The sequence below is a fragment of the Eriocheir sinensis genome, chromosome 2, assembly GCF_024679095.1.
Source record: "Eriocheir sinensis breed Jianghai 21 chromosome 2, ASM2467909v1, whole genome shotgun sequence".
NCBI lineage: Eukaryota > Metazoa > Arthropoda > Malacostraca > Decapoda > Varunidae > Eriocheir > Eriocheir sinensis.
In genome coordinates, this window is record NC_066510.1 from 18,800,936 (window position 1) to 18,815,467 (window position 14,532).

Here is a 14,532-nt window from a genome sequence, read left to right on the forward strand (position 1 = left end):
GTCGACAATGGATGTACATATACACTTGTGTTATGGGAAGAAAAGTGTACTGGTGTTGTAGGAAAAAGTTTGTTCAGAACACTCAGATATGCATATAACTGATAGAAAGTATGGTGTTTATGTTGTCATTATCAGCATTAATGCTTATTTCATTTAAGTACAGCTTACATTTTTTTTTCTCAGGTTCTGGTGAAGAGTTATCTGCTTACTCACTCTTGTCTACTCTTTCCCATGCCCAGTTGAGATGTTCATCTTAGAGATTGATATGAAGGTTCTCAAGAATTAGTGGCAGAGTGGACTAGATTTTCTGTTGATCAATAATGCAAGCAGCTAGGAATGTCTTGGTCCACCGTCAAAACAAAGCAATGGTGCCATAATTGTTGACCACATGCTTGTGAAAGTAAACAGGTGTGGATAACCTAACATCATAACATGAATATTTATGAAGCTGCATATTTTCACATGACAAAAATGACACCGTGTAGTGGTGTATGGAACATTTTTACCTTAGCCATTCCTGACTCAGATAATAGTCTTTCAAAACTGTAATGCAATGTTGACAATGAATTTCATGAAGGTGAAAATGCTGTAAATTTTTCTTCAGTCAAAATAATGAGCTGATCAGATAACAATCATGTTGACGCAAAAATTTTATGAACCATTTGCTGTGAAAATTTGCTTTGGATAGGTTTTTACATTAGTAAAAAAAAATAGTATCAAAACATTTATTCAGACATTCAACACACAACAGTACATAGAACAAGATACACTACCAAATAAACTAGGGCCATTTTAAATGAAGCTAGGTATCCTTTCTACAAAGTTTATGCAGTTTCTTACAGCTACTTAGCTTATGTGGTGCATCATTCAAGCAGAGACTGTATTTGTTGCCAGTCTGTACCAACGTCGCTGCTGAATCTGCTACAGTTAATGAAAATAATTTGTCTGGTGTGTGTGTGTATGTTTACCTAGTTGCAGTATACCGGGCCTGGGGACTGGGACAACTGACCGCCGCGGATACATATGTGATTGTGTTAATAAGACACGAATCTCTTGATGACTGACTTAGGTTGGGTTTATGCTATTTGGTAACCCTAATGGGACCCATTAACTTCCTCCGCTAACCTGCATTTTTATTTTTATAAAAACATCGGGAGGTGACTGCGATAAGTCTGTGATAGCTCTCTGATAGTTGTGATGGAAACGACTGTGTGTTGGGGAAGGTAGGAATGAAGAAAAACAAACAATGGCCCTGGCATTTGTCCCCATGGATTATTTGACAAGCATTGGAAAATCTCTGATGAGCTGCCAGATTAACTTCAAGTGCTTCTTGGTTGGTTTGAGGACAACTATGTTGGCAGAAGAAACAGAAGGGGTAATGGCATACGTGCTCCACTTTTTCCACAGGAAATGTGTCACGTTTATGAACTCTCCTTAAATGACGAAGACAGGACAAGCAATCACGCAGAAGCTGCTCATGGAAGACTGCAAAATTAAGTTGGAATGCAACATCCTGCTGTTTGGAAATTTATTGATGGTTTGAATAAGTTCAACGTGGAAGAGACCTATATTCCGAGCAGCTGATCGCAGGGCAAGATCCATCTTGTCAAGTTGAAGAAATACAGACAAGTAGATGAAAGAATTAAAGCAATTGTCAGTGAATTTGAGGGTAGAAATTTTGATGAATATCTTGGGGGACTTGCCCATAACTTTTCATTGATTTTTTCAGTTGCATCTTAATTTGTCTTCTCAATTACTTAATAAAGTAATTTTGAAATTTTAAAAGTTTTGCATAAGTATCTTATATTTTTTCATTTCAATAGAGCATTCCATAAAGAAATTTCAACCTTCTTGTTTTATCAAACACAATTTTACCTATCAACAACAAAAAGTTCCATATGGCGGCGAGTTGGCCGCGGCCAATTAGTCTGCGGCCAGGTGGCCGAGGCCAATTGTCCTAGACCCCTGGGCCTGAGCTACAATCGTGTGTGTGTGTATGTGTTTGAAAGATTGCCCATTCGTTCCTTACACTTAGGACATTTGAATGATAACTTCTTGAGATGGTCATTCCACTGAATAATGACCAAGAGAAAAATCCGTAAGGCAGTGAATTCATGGGTGTTGCATCCATGTAGGGAGAAAAACTGCTTTTGGTAAAACTCTACATATTGCCTCATAGTGGTCAGTATTATATTAAAGTATACAGGATATAAATAGGTCTGTGGTTTTAGTAGATTGGTTCAAACCATTTCTATCGAGTCATAACCGCTACAACTTCAACCGGTACAGGCAATGGGAGGAGACATCGGAGTCCTGCTGCGGCCCTTCTCCTCAGGACATTTATGACAAAACCTCAACTTCGTTTTGTTGTTGTGAAGGTGGCTGAGATGAGGCCTTGTCTGCCTTGTTCGAGTTTCTGTCTCCTACTGTGATGCGTCTGTGGGAGGGATGCATGTCATAATTAATGCTTCTTAATGCAACAGAGGTCCGGGTATGCAAGCATTGCTTCTACAATTCAATATTTCACTCTCCTTGCCACAGTTTACCTTCCCCAGGTAGTACCCAAATAAAAGATCAGCCCGAAAAGGAGGATGAACAGCTGAGTTACCTGGGCCCTAACTGCCCTGGGTTGGGATCGAACCTGGGCCCGTGGATTTGCAACTGCATAATGCTTGAACAAAAAGTCATAATATATGAAATCTGGGAGCGACAGACTGTGGCCCATGTGTGCCGATCGAGGCACCGGGACACCCTCGACTTTACCTCACACGGTGTCACACCGATGTTTAAGATTCAGGTAATTTAGAAAAGGCATTCACCTGATTCCGTCGGCCATGGCCGAGTCAATCTCGTCCATGTTGTAGAAGAGGGACCCGAAGATGCGGCTGAGCGACACGGCCATGCGCTGGTCTGCTTGGGGGCGAGGTAGACAGAAGGTGAAAGGTTTAATTGGTAAAAAAAAAAAAAAAAAAAAAAAAAAAAACAGGCAAAATATAGATGACGATATATAAATACGAAAACAATTTTGTTTTGAATGTTGAAATTTATTTTCAGAGGGGCAGTCTCCAGCTTTATATAAAAAAAAGTCATTTTCATTGTTTAAGATAATACACGCAACGGATCAACAGCTTTTAATTTTTTTCTTTCGTCTCTGCAGCACTACTCACGGAGGTCCTGGAAGCTGGCCGCCGTCTTGGAGGAGGTGGTGGCGTTGGCCACTCTGTCCACGGTCTTCACCACGGTGGGGACGGCCGCTGTGGTGTGGTTATGTACTCGGTTCCTCACTCCCTTCACCACGATCACCACCTGCAGCCATGCGCAGCATGAATTAGATTTAAACATGTAATCAGTAGTTCACCCTCATGGACACACGGAATAAGGAGAAACAAACTATAATAGTGTGAAGATAACCACTTTTATTTGTCAGAAGCCATGGAATAATATATATATATATATATATATATATATATATATATATATATATATATATATATATATATATATATATATATACACACACACACACACACATACGTGTGTGTGTGTATATATATATATATATATATATATATATATATATATATATATATATATATATATATATATATATATATATATATATATATATATATATATATATATATATATATATATATATATATATATATATATATATATATATATACACATACACACACACACACACACACTTATACATACAGTGAAATGAATGGTAGAGAAGTCCACCAGGTGGGATAATCAGGTGAAAACAGCATGTTTTGATAAGGCATTACGTACTATATAGTTCATAACACTTTAACAAAGGACATATTTACAAGTTTGAGAATAATAATTTAACATCATATTTCCAGACATTTACACGTTATTCCTCAAAGTGGAGAAGCGCAGAGAAGCCAACAGACACCCTCCCCCCCAACGCCCGTCCCTAGGAGTCGTGCTTCCCCTCACTGACCTGCTCCCGGCCGTCGCTCACCGCCTTGCTCACAGTGTCGGACACCTGCTTGATAGTGTCCGGCAGGTCCTTTACTCTCTGCACAACAAAGTCTCCCAGGTCGTCGATGATTTCCCCGAAGACGCTGGTTACCTGCGCTGCCGCCTCATCCACAGCCGATACGGTCTCAGAGTTCAACACACTGCGTCAAAAGAAGACAGGCCGTGTGGTGAGAGAACGTCAAAAGCTGAAAGCTTGGTTGTTTATCTCCTCTATGAAGTTGAGACCTTCAATGGAAGTAGTATTTGTAGTCATTTTTATTTTCAAAGTGACTCCATGCGCGCGCGCGCGTGTGTGTGTGTGTGTGTGTGTGTGTGTGTGTGTGTGTGTATATATATATATATATATATATATATATATATATATATATATATATATATATATATATATATATAAAACAGGGTCAATGAGACGGAGATGAGCGCCGAGGTCAGACGCAACAAGGAAGGTGAATAAAAAGGATCAGATTTTTGAAGCGCATGACCGAAGTACTTCACAGGTGTTGTTCCATTTTTTAATTTTTTTTATTTGCGGTGTTTTCACATATGTAGGTATATTCGTGTATTACGTCAGTTCTAATCTTTCTACATACTTTGCTGAAACGGAAATGGTGAATTTTATAGTAAAATCCCGATATACACCTGTTATAAACGAGTAGGCTATAGTCTACTGCGTCGGTGAGCCGAGTAAGCACTAGGAAGTGAGCCAAATACCTCCTCACCGCAGCAATAAAAGAGAAGTAAAAAGAAAAGTGTGATAGTAGAAACTAACAAAAGGACAGAATAGAGAAAAGCAAAAAGTCAATAGTAAGCTAAAATGAAGAAATTAATATAAAAAAAGCAGTCAGTGGAAACAAGGTGTTCAGAAAAACAGCTCAGTGCAGGGTGGAGTATACAAAGTGCACAGTGAAGTATCTTATAAGTATGCGTAATGAAGTATCTAAGCGTAAAGAAGTATCAAGGAGGATCTATGAAGCGATACAACGCGGAACAGCTCAAAAGAAGAAGAGGAAGAAGTGGCGCGTGGCTCAGGCTGCGGGTTGCCGTCTGTGTTGTGATGTGCTGTGGTTTTGCGAGATCACCGAAGGAAGAGTTGTGAGAATGTTGGTGCAGACACTTTCACCTACATCTGCCATGCAAGGAAGTAGCTCTATTAGGCCGAAGGATACAAGACAGGCATGAGGAGGAGGAGTAAGCAGCACCGCGGAAGAAGAGGGAGGAGGAAGGGGCAGCTTTGTTAACAGGCGAAGGTCAGAGGCCAAAAGGTACATGATTGTTATGTGACGATGATCTCTTTTTCTCTGTGTGCAATGCGTAAACCATCTTTGGTGAGCTATGGTTAATCAACGTACGGCCACAGCAACCGCCCCCCACCACCCACTTATTAAGGGCTTTGATGACAGGTTGACAGGTTTTAATGACAGGTTGGCCCCAAATGACAGGACCTAACTGAATCACAAGGATATATGATCAACGCGCCGGAGTGGTTTTCTAGGGGGTTCTTCATTATTTTAGGGGGCTGGTCAGGTTTCTAGGGGGTTCTTTTTCTTCATTGTTTTAGTGGGCTGGTTAGGTTTCTAGGGGGTTCTTCTTCTTCATTGTTTTAGGGGGCTGGTTAGGTTTCTAGGGGGTTCTTTTTCTTCATTGTTTTAGTGGGCTGGTTAGGTTTCTAGGGGGTTCTTCTTCTTCATTGTTTTAGGGGGTTCTTGTTCTTCATTGTTTTAGGGGGCTGGTTAGGTTTCTAGGGGGTTCTTCTTCTTCATTGTTTTAGGGGGCTGGTTAGGTTTCTAGGGGGTTCTTCTTCTTCATTATTTTAGGGGTTCTTGTTCTTCATTGTTTTAGGGGCTGGTTAGGTTTCTTGGGGTTTCTTTGTCTTCATTGTTTTAGGGGGCTGGTTAGGTTTCTAGGGGGTTCTTCTTCTTCATTATTTTAGGGGGTTCTTGTTCTTCATTGTTTTAGGGGCTGGTTAGGTTTTTAGGGGGTTCTTCTTCTTCATTATTTTAGGGGGTTCTTGTTCTTCATTGTTTTAGGGGGCTGGTTAGGTTTCTTGGGGGTTCTTCTTCATTGTTTTAGGGGCTGGTTAGGTTTCTAGGGGGTTCTTCTTCATTGTTTTAGGGGCTGGATAGATTTCTAGGGGGTTCTTGTTCTTCATTGTTTTAGGGGGCTGGTTAGGTTTCTAGGGGGTTGTTCTTCTTCATTGTTTTAGGGGCTGGTTAGGTTTCTAGGGGGTTCTTCTTCATTGTTTTAGGGGCTGGTTAGGTTTGTAGGGGGTTCTTCTTCTTCATTGTTTTAGGGGGCTGGTTAGGTTTCTAGGGGGTTCTTCTTCATTGTTTTAGGGGGCTGGTTAGGTTTCTAGGGGGTTGTTCTTCTTCATTGTTTTAGGGGGCTGGTTAGGTTTCTAGGGGGTTGTTCTTCATTGTTTTAGGGGGCTGGTTAGGTTTCTAGGGGGTTCTTCTTCATTGTTTTAGTGATCTGGTTAGTTTTCTAGGGGGTTCTTCTTCTTCATTGTTTTAGGGGGCTGGTTAGGTTTTTAGGGGGTTCTTCTTCTTCATTGTTTTAGGGGGCTGGTTAGGTTTCTAGGGGGTTCTTCTTCTTCATTGTTTTAGGGGGATGGTTAGGTTTCTAGGGTTTTTTTCTTCTTTATTGTTTTAGGGAGCTGGTTAGTTTTCTAGGGGGGTGTTCTTCATTGTTTTAGGGGGATGGTTAGGTTTCTTGGGGTTGTTCTTCATTGTATTAGGGGCTGGTTAAGTTTCAAGAGGGTTGTTCTTCTTCATTGATTTAGGGGCTGGTTGGGTTTTTAAGGGGTTGCCTGGAAGGGTCATGGGCGAGACAGCGCGTATGTTTTGACGTCGAGTCTTTTGTTACGACAGCGTAAACATTCAAATATGTACTATGAGTATGTGCCCCCCCACACACACACACTAAAAAACGTTTGCCTTGCTATACTGCGCCCTCGCCAAAGAAATTAAATACTTGCCAGTTCGTATCCTAGCCCTGAGTTTTTTTTTCTTTTTCCAATGTAGCCTACCCATCGGCCAACGTACCCCCACCTCGGACAGCCCCCTCCCCCACCCACCCCAGCTAAATGTTAAGTGACGCCGCTGCTTTACTAGAAATAACGTAAAACTCGGTTGTCTATAAGATGCCCCATGAAGTAGTTTGGGGAAGGGCATATTACCTCTTGCTACGTCACTAGTAAAACAAACGGGGAAAGTAATGGCGAGACACCGCCCGCTCACTTTAGTGTTTGTGTATTTCATGTCCGTACTTATGCCGCAGGGAGATGGCATACATAATCATCCCGGAAGAGTATATAATGAATCTGGAAGGTCACATTTTACGTCCGTCAAGGCCATGTTTTTCTCGCCACAGGAAACGCGTGATTTGAATTGACGGAAGCTTAACGAAATTGCGTAAGCTACAGTCGTGGTGGTCAAATTGTTTCCTATAACATTCTGACTTCCTGTTGCATTCTTTATGTCAAAACTATCCTTGGTGCCAGTGTGCCAAGAGTTTTTCCGCATTACTGGTTTGCTTTTTTTAATGGGTCACAAAGGAGACTCACGCGTCCATAATGTCCTCGATAGGGTGGGGCGTCTGTGCCTGTGTGGAGGACTGGCGGTGCTCAGCGGGAAGGCCCTTCTCTTCCGTGGGCGCCGCCACCACCGCCACCACCACCACCCCGACCGCTAGCAGGAACCGCGCCAGCATCTGGAATAGACACCTTGGGGTTAATAAAGGTGGTGATGAGATAATTGGACATGGTGGTAATAGCTATAATTGCAGTGTTAATTATCTGGTGGTATTGTTTTCATGATAAACGCACAAGCCGTTGGGGGTTTCTTATGGCAGGATTGAATACGTGTATAGTGTGTTGTTATCGTCGAGGTCAAGGAAGCTACACCTTCAAGTTTCATGCAGATATACTGAGATGCAGCTACGTTTTATATGCGTCTGCGGAATTTCCCGGCGTTGGATTTCGAGTAGAGTAGGTGTAGTCAACAAACAAATATCTTCATAATGTTTGATAATATGCGAATGTAGGTATGTAGTTAACACCATATTTCAAGAATGTTATGTATATGGGAGTTCATGCTGAATCATCGTGTGCCTATGTGTGTGTGTGTGTGTGTGTGTGTGTAATTCACATTACACTAATAACTTTTTCAGTTGATGCTGAATCACAGTGTGTCGGAGGGGGTGTGAGCCTTTCATTGTAAGGTTTGTTGCACAAGGTTGGGCGTTCTGTATCGTCTCCGCTAGTTCTTCTCCCCCGCACAAATGCTCTCCATATACAGGGGCCTTGTCCGCCCTCGTATAGAGTATACATCACATGCCTCACCAATCTCTTGTCCTTCTACAATAAAGTATTTGAGGCGGTTGACAGAGATGAAAATTATGATGTACGTAATCTATCTTGATTTTAGTAAAGCGTTTGACAAAGTTCCTCACCAACGACTGTTGCTTAAATTACAGGCTCAAAATCAATGGTAAAAGATCTGACTGGGGATGTATTAGGTCCACTTTTGTTTATTATTTATATCAATGACTTAGACACAGGAATTAGTAGTGATGTTAGTAAATTTGCAGATGATACCAAGATCGGTAGAGTAATTGAGTCGGATCAGGACGCTAGTATTCTCCAAGGTGAACTCAACAGATTATATGACTGGGCGGATAAATGGCAGATGGAGTTCAATGTAGGGAAGTGCAGTATTCTGAGTCACATAACTATTGCAATGACACTCAGAGGATTTAGGGGTCTTAGTGAGCTCTGATCTCCGTCCAAGGGCACAATGCACTCAAGCTAGAAATCGAGCTAATAGGGTACTGGGATTTATTTAAGTCTTCCTCAAACTATATTTAGCATTAGTTAGACCTCATCTTGACTATGCGGTTCAGTTCTGGTCACCCTACTATAGAATGGATATCAAAATGTTAGAATCGGTGCAGAGGAGGATGACTAAGATGATTCAGGGGTTGAGAAACTTGCCATACGAGGAAAGACTCAAACAGTTAAACTTGCATTCTCTAGAAAGGCGAAGGGTGCGTGGAGACATGATCGAGGTTTATAAATGGATGAAGGGCTTTAATAAGGGAGACATTCATAAGGTTTTGTTGGTAAGAGAACCGGGTAGGACACGAAGTAACGGGTTTAAACTGGATAAATTCAGATTCAACAGGGACATAGGCAAAAATTGGTTTACTAACAGGGTGGTGGATGAGTGGAATAGGCTTAGCAGTCATGTGGTGAGTGCCAATACAATTGTCACATTCAAAAATAGACTAGATAAATTCATGGACAGCGATGTTAGGTGGGGTTAGATACACGGGAGCTTAGGGTCAAAGGAGCTGCCTCGTACAGGCCTACCGGCCTCTTGCAGACTCCTGCGTTCTTATGTTCTTATGTTCTTATGTGTTGGGGGGCTCCACTTACACAGCTCTCTTGGACAGAGTAGGGTCAAAGGCTCTTCGTCTCATCAACTCCCCTCCTCTTACCGACAGTCATCTACCTCTTAAATTCCGCCGCCATGTTGCCTCTCTATCTTCTATCGATATTTTCATGCTGACTGCTCTTCTGAACTTGCTAACTGCATGCCTCCCCTCTCCCGCGGCCCCGCTGCACGCAGCTTTCTCCTCTAGCTCATCCCTATACTGTCCAAACCCCTTATGCAAGAGTTAACCACATCTTCACGTTCATCCCTTACACTGGTAAACTCTGGAACAGCCTTTCTTCGTCTGCATATTCTCCTGCCTATGACTTGACCTCTTTCAAGAAGAGTGTATCAAGACACCTCTCCACCCGAAATTGACCTCTCTTTTGGCCACTCTTAACTTTTGTCTGTTGTGGGAGCGGTGAGTAGCGGGCTTTTTTTCTACACTTTCTGTTGCCCTTGAGCCGTCTCCTTTATTGTAAAAAAATAAAAAAAATAAAAGGAAGCGATCATATTTGTTGCCTTACGTTGACCACCTAGTTTAGCTATGGCCTTTGCATGGTGAGGAGACCAGCAGGACTGTACCGCATACTCTAAATGGGGTCTGACTAAACGATTATACAGTGGTAGTATTACATCTTTGTTCTTGAACGAAAAGTTTCTTTTAAAGAAGCCCATGCTTCATTATGTTCGCGATGTTTGCTGGGTCAATTCATTGCTGTGAGAACGAGGTTTGACGCGATTTTGACACCCATGTCTTCACTATCTTACCACTGTATCCTTTTGAGTCTCACGCCCCACATTTCATAATCGAACCTCCAATTTTTTGTTTCAACTTGAAGAACTGACAATTTTAAAGGGCTTCTCCCATCTATCTAAAATTTTATACAAGTCTTCTTTGAGGTTTTGCTTGTCCTCGTCTGATAGTACCGAATTACTAGTCTTCGTGGGAAGAGAGAGAGAGAGAGAGAGAGAGAGAGAGAGAGAGAGAGAGAGAGAGAGAGAGAGACTCGTGAAAGGAGCATTAGAGACATGATAGGCAAAAAAGAAAGCGTAGCGAGTGAGGACGGGAGGGCGATCGTGTGTCGTTCAGTGGGCTGCCTCCTGCTCTCTCCGTCACCTGCCGTTCATAAGCTCCTGCTCTCACCTGGACTCTCTCCAAGTCTTTCACGTCCCCACAAACCCGTCCGTCCACTTTCCTGATGTCCGCCTCGTCCCGTCTTTCCCTGACCTTCCTCTTTCTGAGAAGTGCGTTTTCTATGCATGCATGCGATGTAGCCTAAATACGTACGCCTACACGCAGCTGGGTCTAAGAGATGCTACATATTCCGAGATGATCGTTGTATGGAGTTAGCGTATACGAAGTCTCGGGTATGGAAGCATAGGCCGCCTGTGATAAGGAAGAGCTGCATGACGAGTTGTTATTTCCTGATGACACACAAGCTCACGGGGCTCACAAACTGTATTCTTCTCAACTCTTCTCATGTGGGTCAGGGGCGGGTAATGCATCGTTGCTTGAATGTTCCATGTCTTTTTATCTTATCCGCTGTGACTCACCGCATGCGCCGAAGTGGAAAGCTGAACTCTTACTCAATTACCGCATTTTTTTTTTTTTTTACATTTTTGTTTTTCCCAAGAGCGAGTTCTAGGTAGCTTTTTCCTTTCTTTTTCCCCCCTTAAGTGCTTCAGCTGGATTGTGCCGGCACTTGCTTGTTTTCTCCCCTTGCAGGCATAGTGTGTGTGTGTGTGTGTGTGTGTGTGAAAAAAATAAAACCCTCCCCTGAACAAACCCACGGGTCTGTTTTTACTTCTGTTGGCCTTGTTTGATGAGGTTATTGGCCTCTTCACTGAGTTACATGCAGGGAAGAGGATGACGCAACGCTAATTCTGAAGGCACGCGATGAAAGAAAGGCAGCAGTACCTTTCTCTCTCCAGTCCCCGCCGCTCAAGCATCTTCGTCATTTTCATTCACTCCGGCAAATCTGAGCCACCACTCGTGCAGTATTATATTGTCATGCACGCCTCTCCTCCCATGCACTCATCCTTGGTTCCTTTCCTTTTGTCTTTACGTCTGTCTTCCTCTCTCTTATTTATCCTTATTAACTTTTTATCGTCATTGTCATCCCTTATGCAACATCGTCAGGGTCATGCGCTGTCCCTCGCACCATCCCAAAGAACCGAGCAAATAAAGGTGGAATGTTGACACGGAAAACCAACCAACAAACAAACAAACACACGGCCACATTAGAAACTACGCTCTAACGCTGCGACGCTCATTAGCACGTCTCTCTCTCTCTCTCTCTCTCTCTCTCTCTCTCTCTCTCTCTCTCTCTCTCTCTCTCTCTCTCTCTCATTTGGGCGTGGGGGCTTGGGTGGGGAGGCTTTCCAACCGTGACCTCAGCACACACACACACACACACACACACACACACACACACACACTTGGAACCCTTTTATCTTTGTCCCTAATCCGTCTCTTCCTTTTTATTCATTCTTTCTTCTTCCCCTTGTAAGTCTTTTCTCTTTTCTCCTTCTTTATCCTTTTCTTACACTTCCCTTCTTTATCTTTTCTTCTTCCCCTCTTTACCATTTTCTTCCTCCTCATTGTATATTTTTCTTTCTCCTTCCTCTTTACTAATCCATTTCTTCCTTCCCTATTTTTTTCTATTTCTTCCTTTCTCTGTCCCTTTCTTCCCCCTCTCCCTCCTCCGCTTCCTTCTCCTTCCCTTCACCCCCTTCTACTGAGTTTTTTCAGGTCTATAGTCACGTCTCGGAAACTCCCTACTACTTCCTACTTTGCCGCGGGCACGCAAAACACACACACACACACACACACGCACACACACGCACACACTTACCTTTGTACTTTCTCTCTCTCTCTCTCTCTCTCTCTCTCTCTCTCTCTCTCTCTCTCTCTCTCTCTCTCTCTCTCTCTCTCTCTCTCTCTCTCTCTACGTATATATTCGTGTGTGTGTGTGTGTGTGTGTGTGTGTGTGTGTGTGTGTGTGTGTGTACCCCTACTTTCCCGTCGTCCGTGTAGGCCTCTCGCTTTCGAATTCCAAAATTACTACTGTGAAGGAACACTGATTCTAGTCTACATCACTGTAAGAACGCATGGAACAAAGAAACTTGTAATATATCGTAGCTCAGGTGCGGTAACAGTTTGGTCGTTATTGAGGTCATTGGCTGTCAGAGTTCATTGGATCCAGAGTTTTTTGCACCGTTTCATCATAGATTTAGTTCTACGGGTGTCAACGCCTTGAATCATGACATATACCGCATCTCATTGATTCATAGGTGAAGAAAAGAAAAAAAAAACATCATTTAGTGAGTATCCCCCAATCTTCCTCATCCATGCCTCACAATGCCGCCCTATCTTCTATATATTGTTCATATAATCGAAGTAAAATTCCAGGGCTCGTCCAGACCCTACATCCGTTAGTTGAAGTCACCGGGTTTGCCAAGTGGTGAATTTTTTCTCGGCGAACAGAAGTTGGCTTTGTCGTCACCAATTAAGTGTTACAGCAAGACATAACACTTCTACTGACAAGGAAGACCCACCTCTCTCTGTAGAACAAGTGAAGGGCCCTGGTTGCCGGTCTGGCGATGTCACACTGACTGCACGTCTCTTCTCGGTAAGAACCACCGTCACACTGATCTCGTGCGAGCTGGGAAGGTGCGACCTGCGAGCGAGAGTGAGACTGAGTGCTACCCACTATTTCAACTCTCCCTCCTGCTCCACCACCACCATACCCCCACCAACACCTCTCCTTGTCACCCCCCTGCTGTTTCTAGTTCGCAGCCAGACTTTCCCCCGTTAATTGGGACATTCGGCATGTTTTTCTTCCTCTTTCAAAACGCTGAGACAACGGGGAAGCAAGTTGTCTCTTTAAACAAGCCTCACGCAGAAAGTTCCGTATATAGGCTAAGGCACGGGGAAAAGTGGTGTCACATGTTATGATATTAAGTGGGAGTTTTATATGACGTCATAACTTGTAAAACTCAGTGCTGAGAACGCCTTTCTCACAGTAAGGTCGCTACAAGGTGACCTAAACGCCCATCGCAACCCGTCAGGGTGAAGGTCACCAGGGACACCGTCTAGGAGAGCAGCTTTCTCCCTACAGCTTCAGCGGCAGTGGAGGGGTTACAGGGTTGCAGACGCCCGCCTGCCGGCCACCACTTCGGCTTGAGGTGACCCATAGAGGACACTGAGCCAGTTTGGTGGAAAGTCAAAGGGGCAAGATTATGCAGTGACGAAGCCTCTGCCATGCCAGGCTGCATCATCATGACCGTCCCTCGTATTAACTTTTTGCTATCCCCAAATTTTATTTTGTCTCACATGAGGGGAAAAATTGCTTGAAATCCTGAGATTGAACACGAAACACTCCTCAGGAAGGGTGTCACCGTGACTTGCCAAAGTTGTCTTCGTCACATCTGCACATGCAACTCCACCGCAACATTTAAACGTGCCGTCCAAGTGGGAAGACGGATCACCTTGAGTCTCACCTTTTATTGCCAGGAGAAAAAAAAAAGTGAAATAGGATCATTTACTTTGTTCGACATTCGAAAAGTTATTAATTTATACAATCATCGATTATCTTCATTTTTCAACATGAGTGAAACTGCCCACCCCCGCCGCCCCCTACTGACTCCGTCTGAACTGTAAAAAGCCAACATCCCTCTATTTTGCCTTGACAGTAGTCGCGATAGCTCTGCGCATCGCCTCATTATTATAAAATACCACCGCTCAGGTTGTAAAGAAGGGGAGAGAGAGAGAGAGAGAGAGAGAGAGAGAGAGAGAGAGAGAGAGAGAGAGAGAGAGAGATCAACACACATGTTGTATATATTTTTTTCTTAATTGATATCCTCCTTGACGGCGACAGGGATACTAATGACTGGGTATAGTGAGGGCGCGCATGCAGCGGTGACGTGCAGACAAGTCACGCATTGCTCCGGAAACCTGAGGCGAGGGTGGTGGCGGTGTTGTGTAAAATCCTCAGGATGCAAATCAAATCGTTTTAAGGCCAGCATCAGTTATCCTGACAAAAGGGCAGAATTATAAACCACAAGCAACGGGACTCCCACT

The 14,532-nt window shown here is 43.3% G+C and overlaps 1 protein-coding gene across 1 annotated transcript; it reads right to left on the reverse strand.

Annotated features, from left to right (window-relative positions):
- Window positions 1–711: 711 nt before the first annotated feature.
- LOC127000798 (uncharacterized) lies at window positions 712–13,173 on the reverse strand. Its single transcript, XM_050864859.1, has 6 exons — window positions 13,008–13,173; window positions 7,577–7,722; window positions 3,974–4,154; window positions 3,168–3,306; window positions 2,820–2,910; window positions 712–2,437 (listed from the first exon to the last, which is right to left on the reverse strand). The coding sequence occupies exons 2-6, from the start codon at window positions 7,720–7,722 to the stop codon at window positions 2,341–2,343; spliced, it is 654 nt and encodes a 217-aa protein (XP_050720816.1). The 5' UTR covers window positions 13,008–13,173; the 3' UTR covers window positions 712–2,340.
- Between the last annotated feature and the right edge of the window lie 1,359 nt (window positions 13,174–14,532).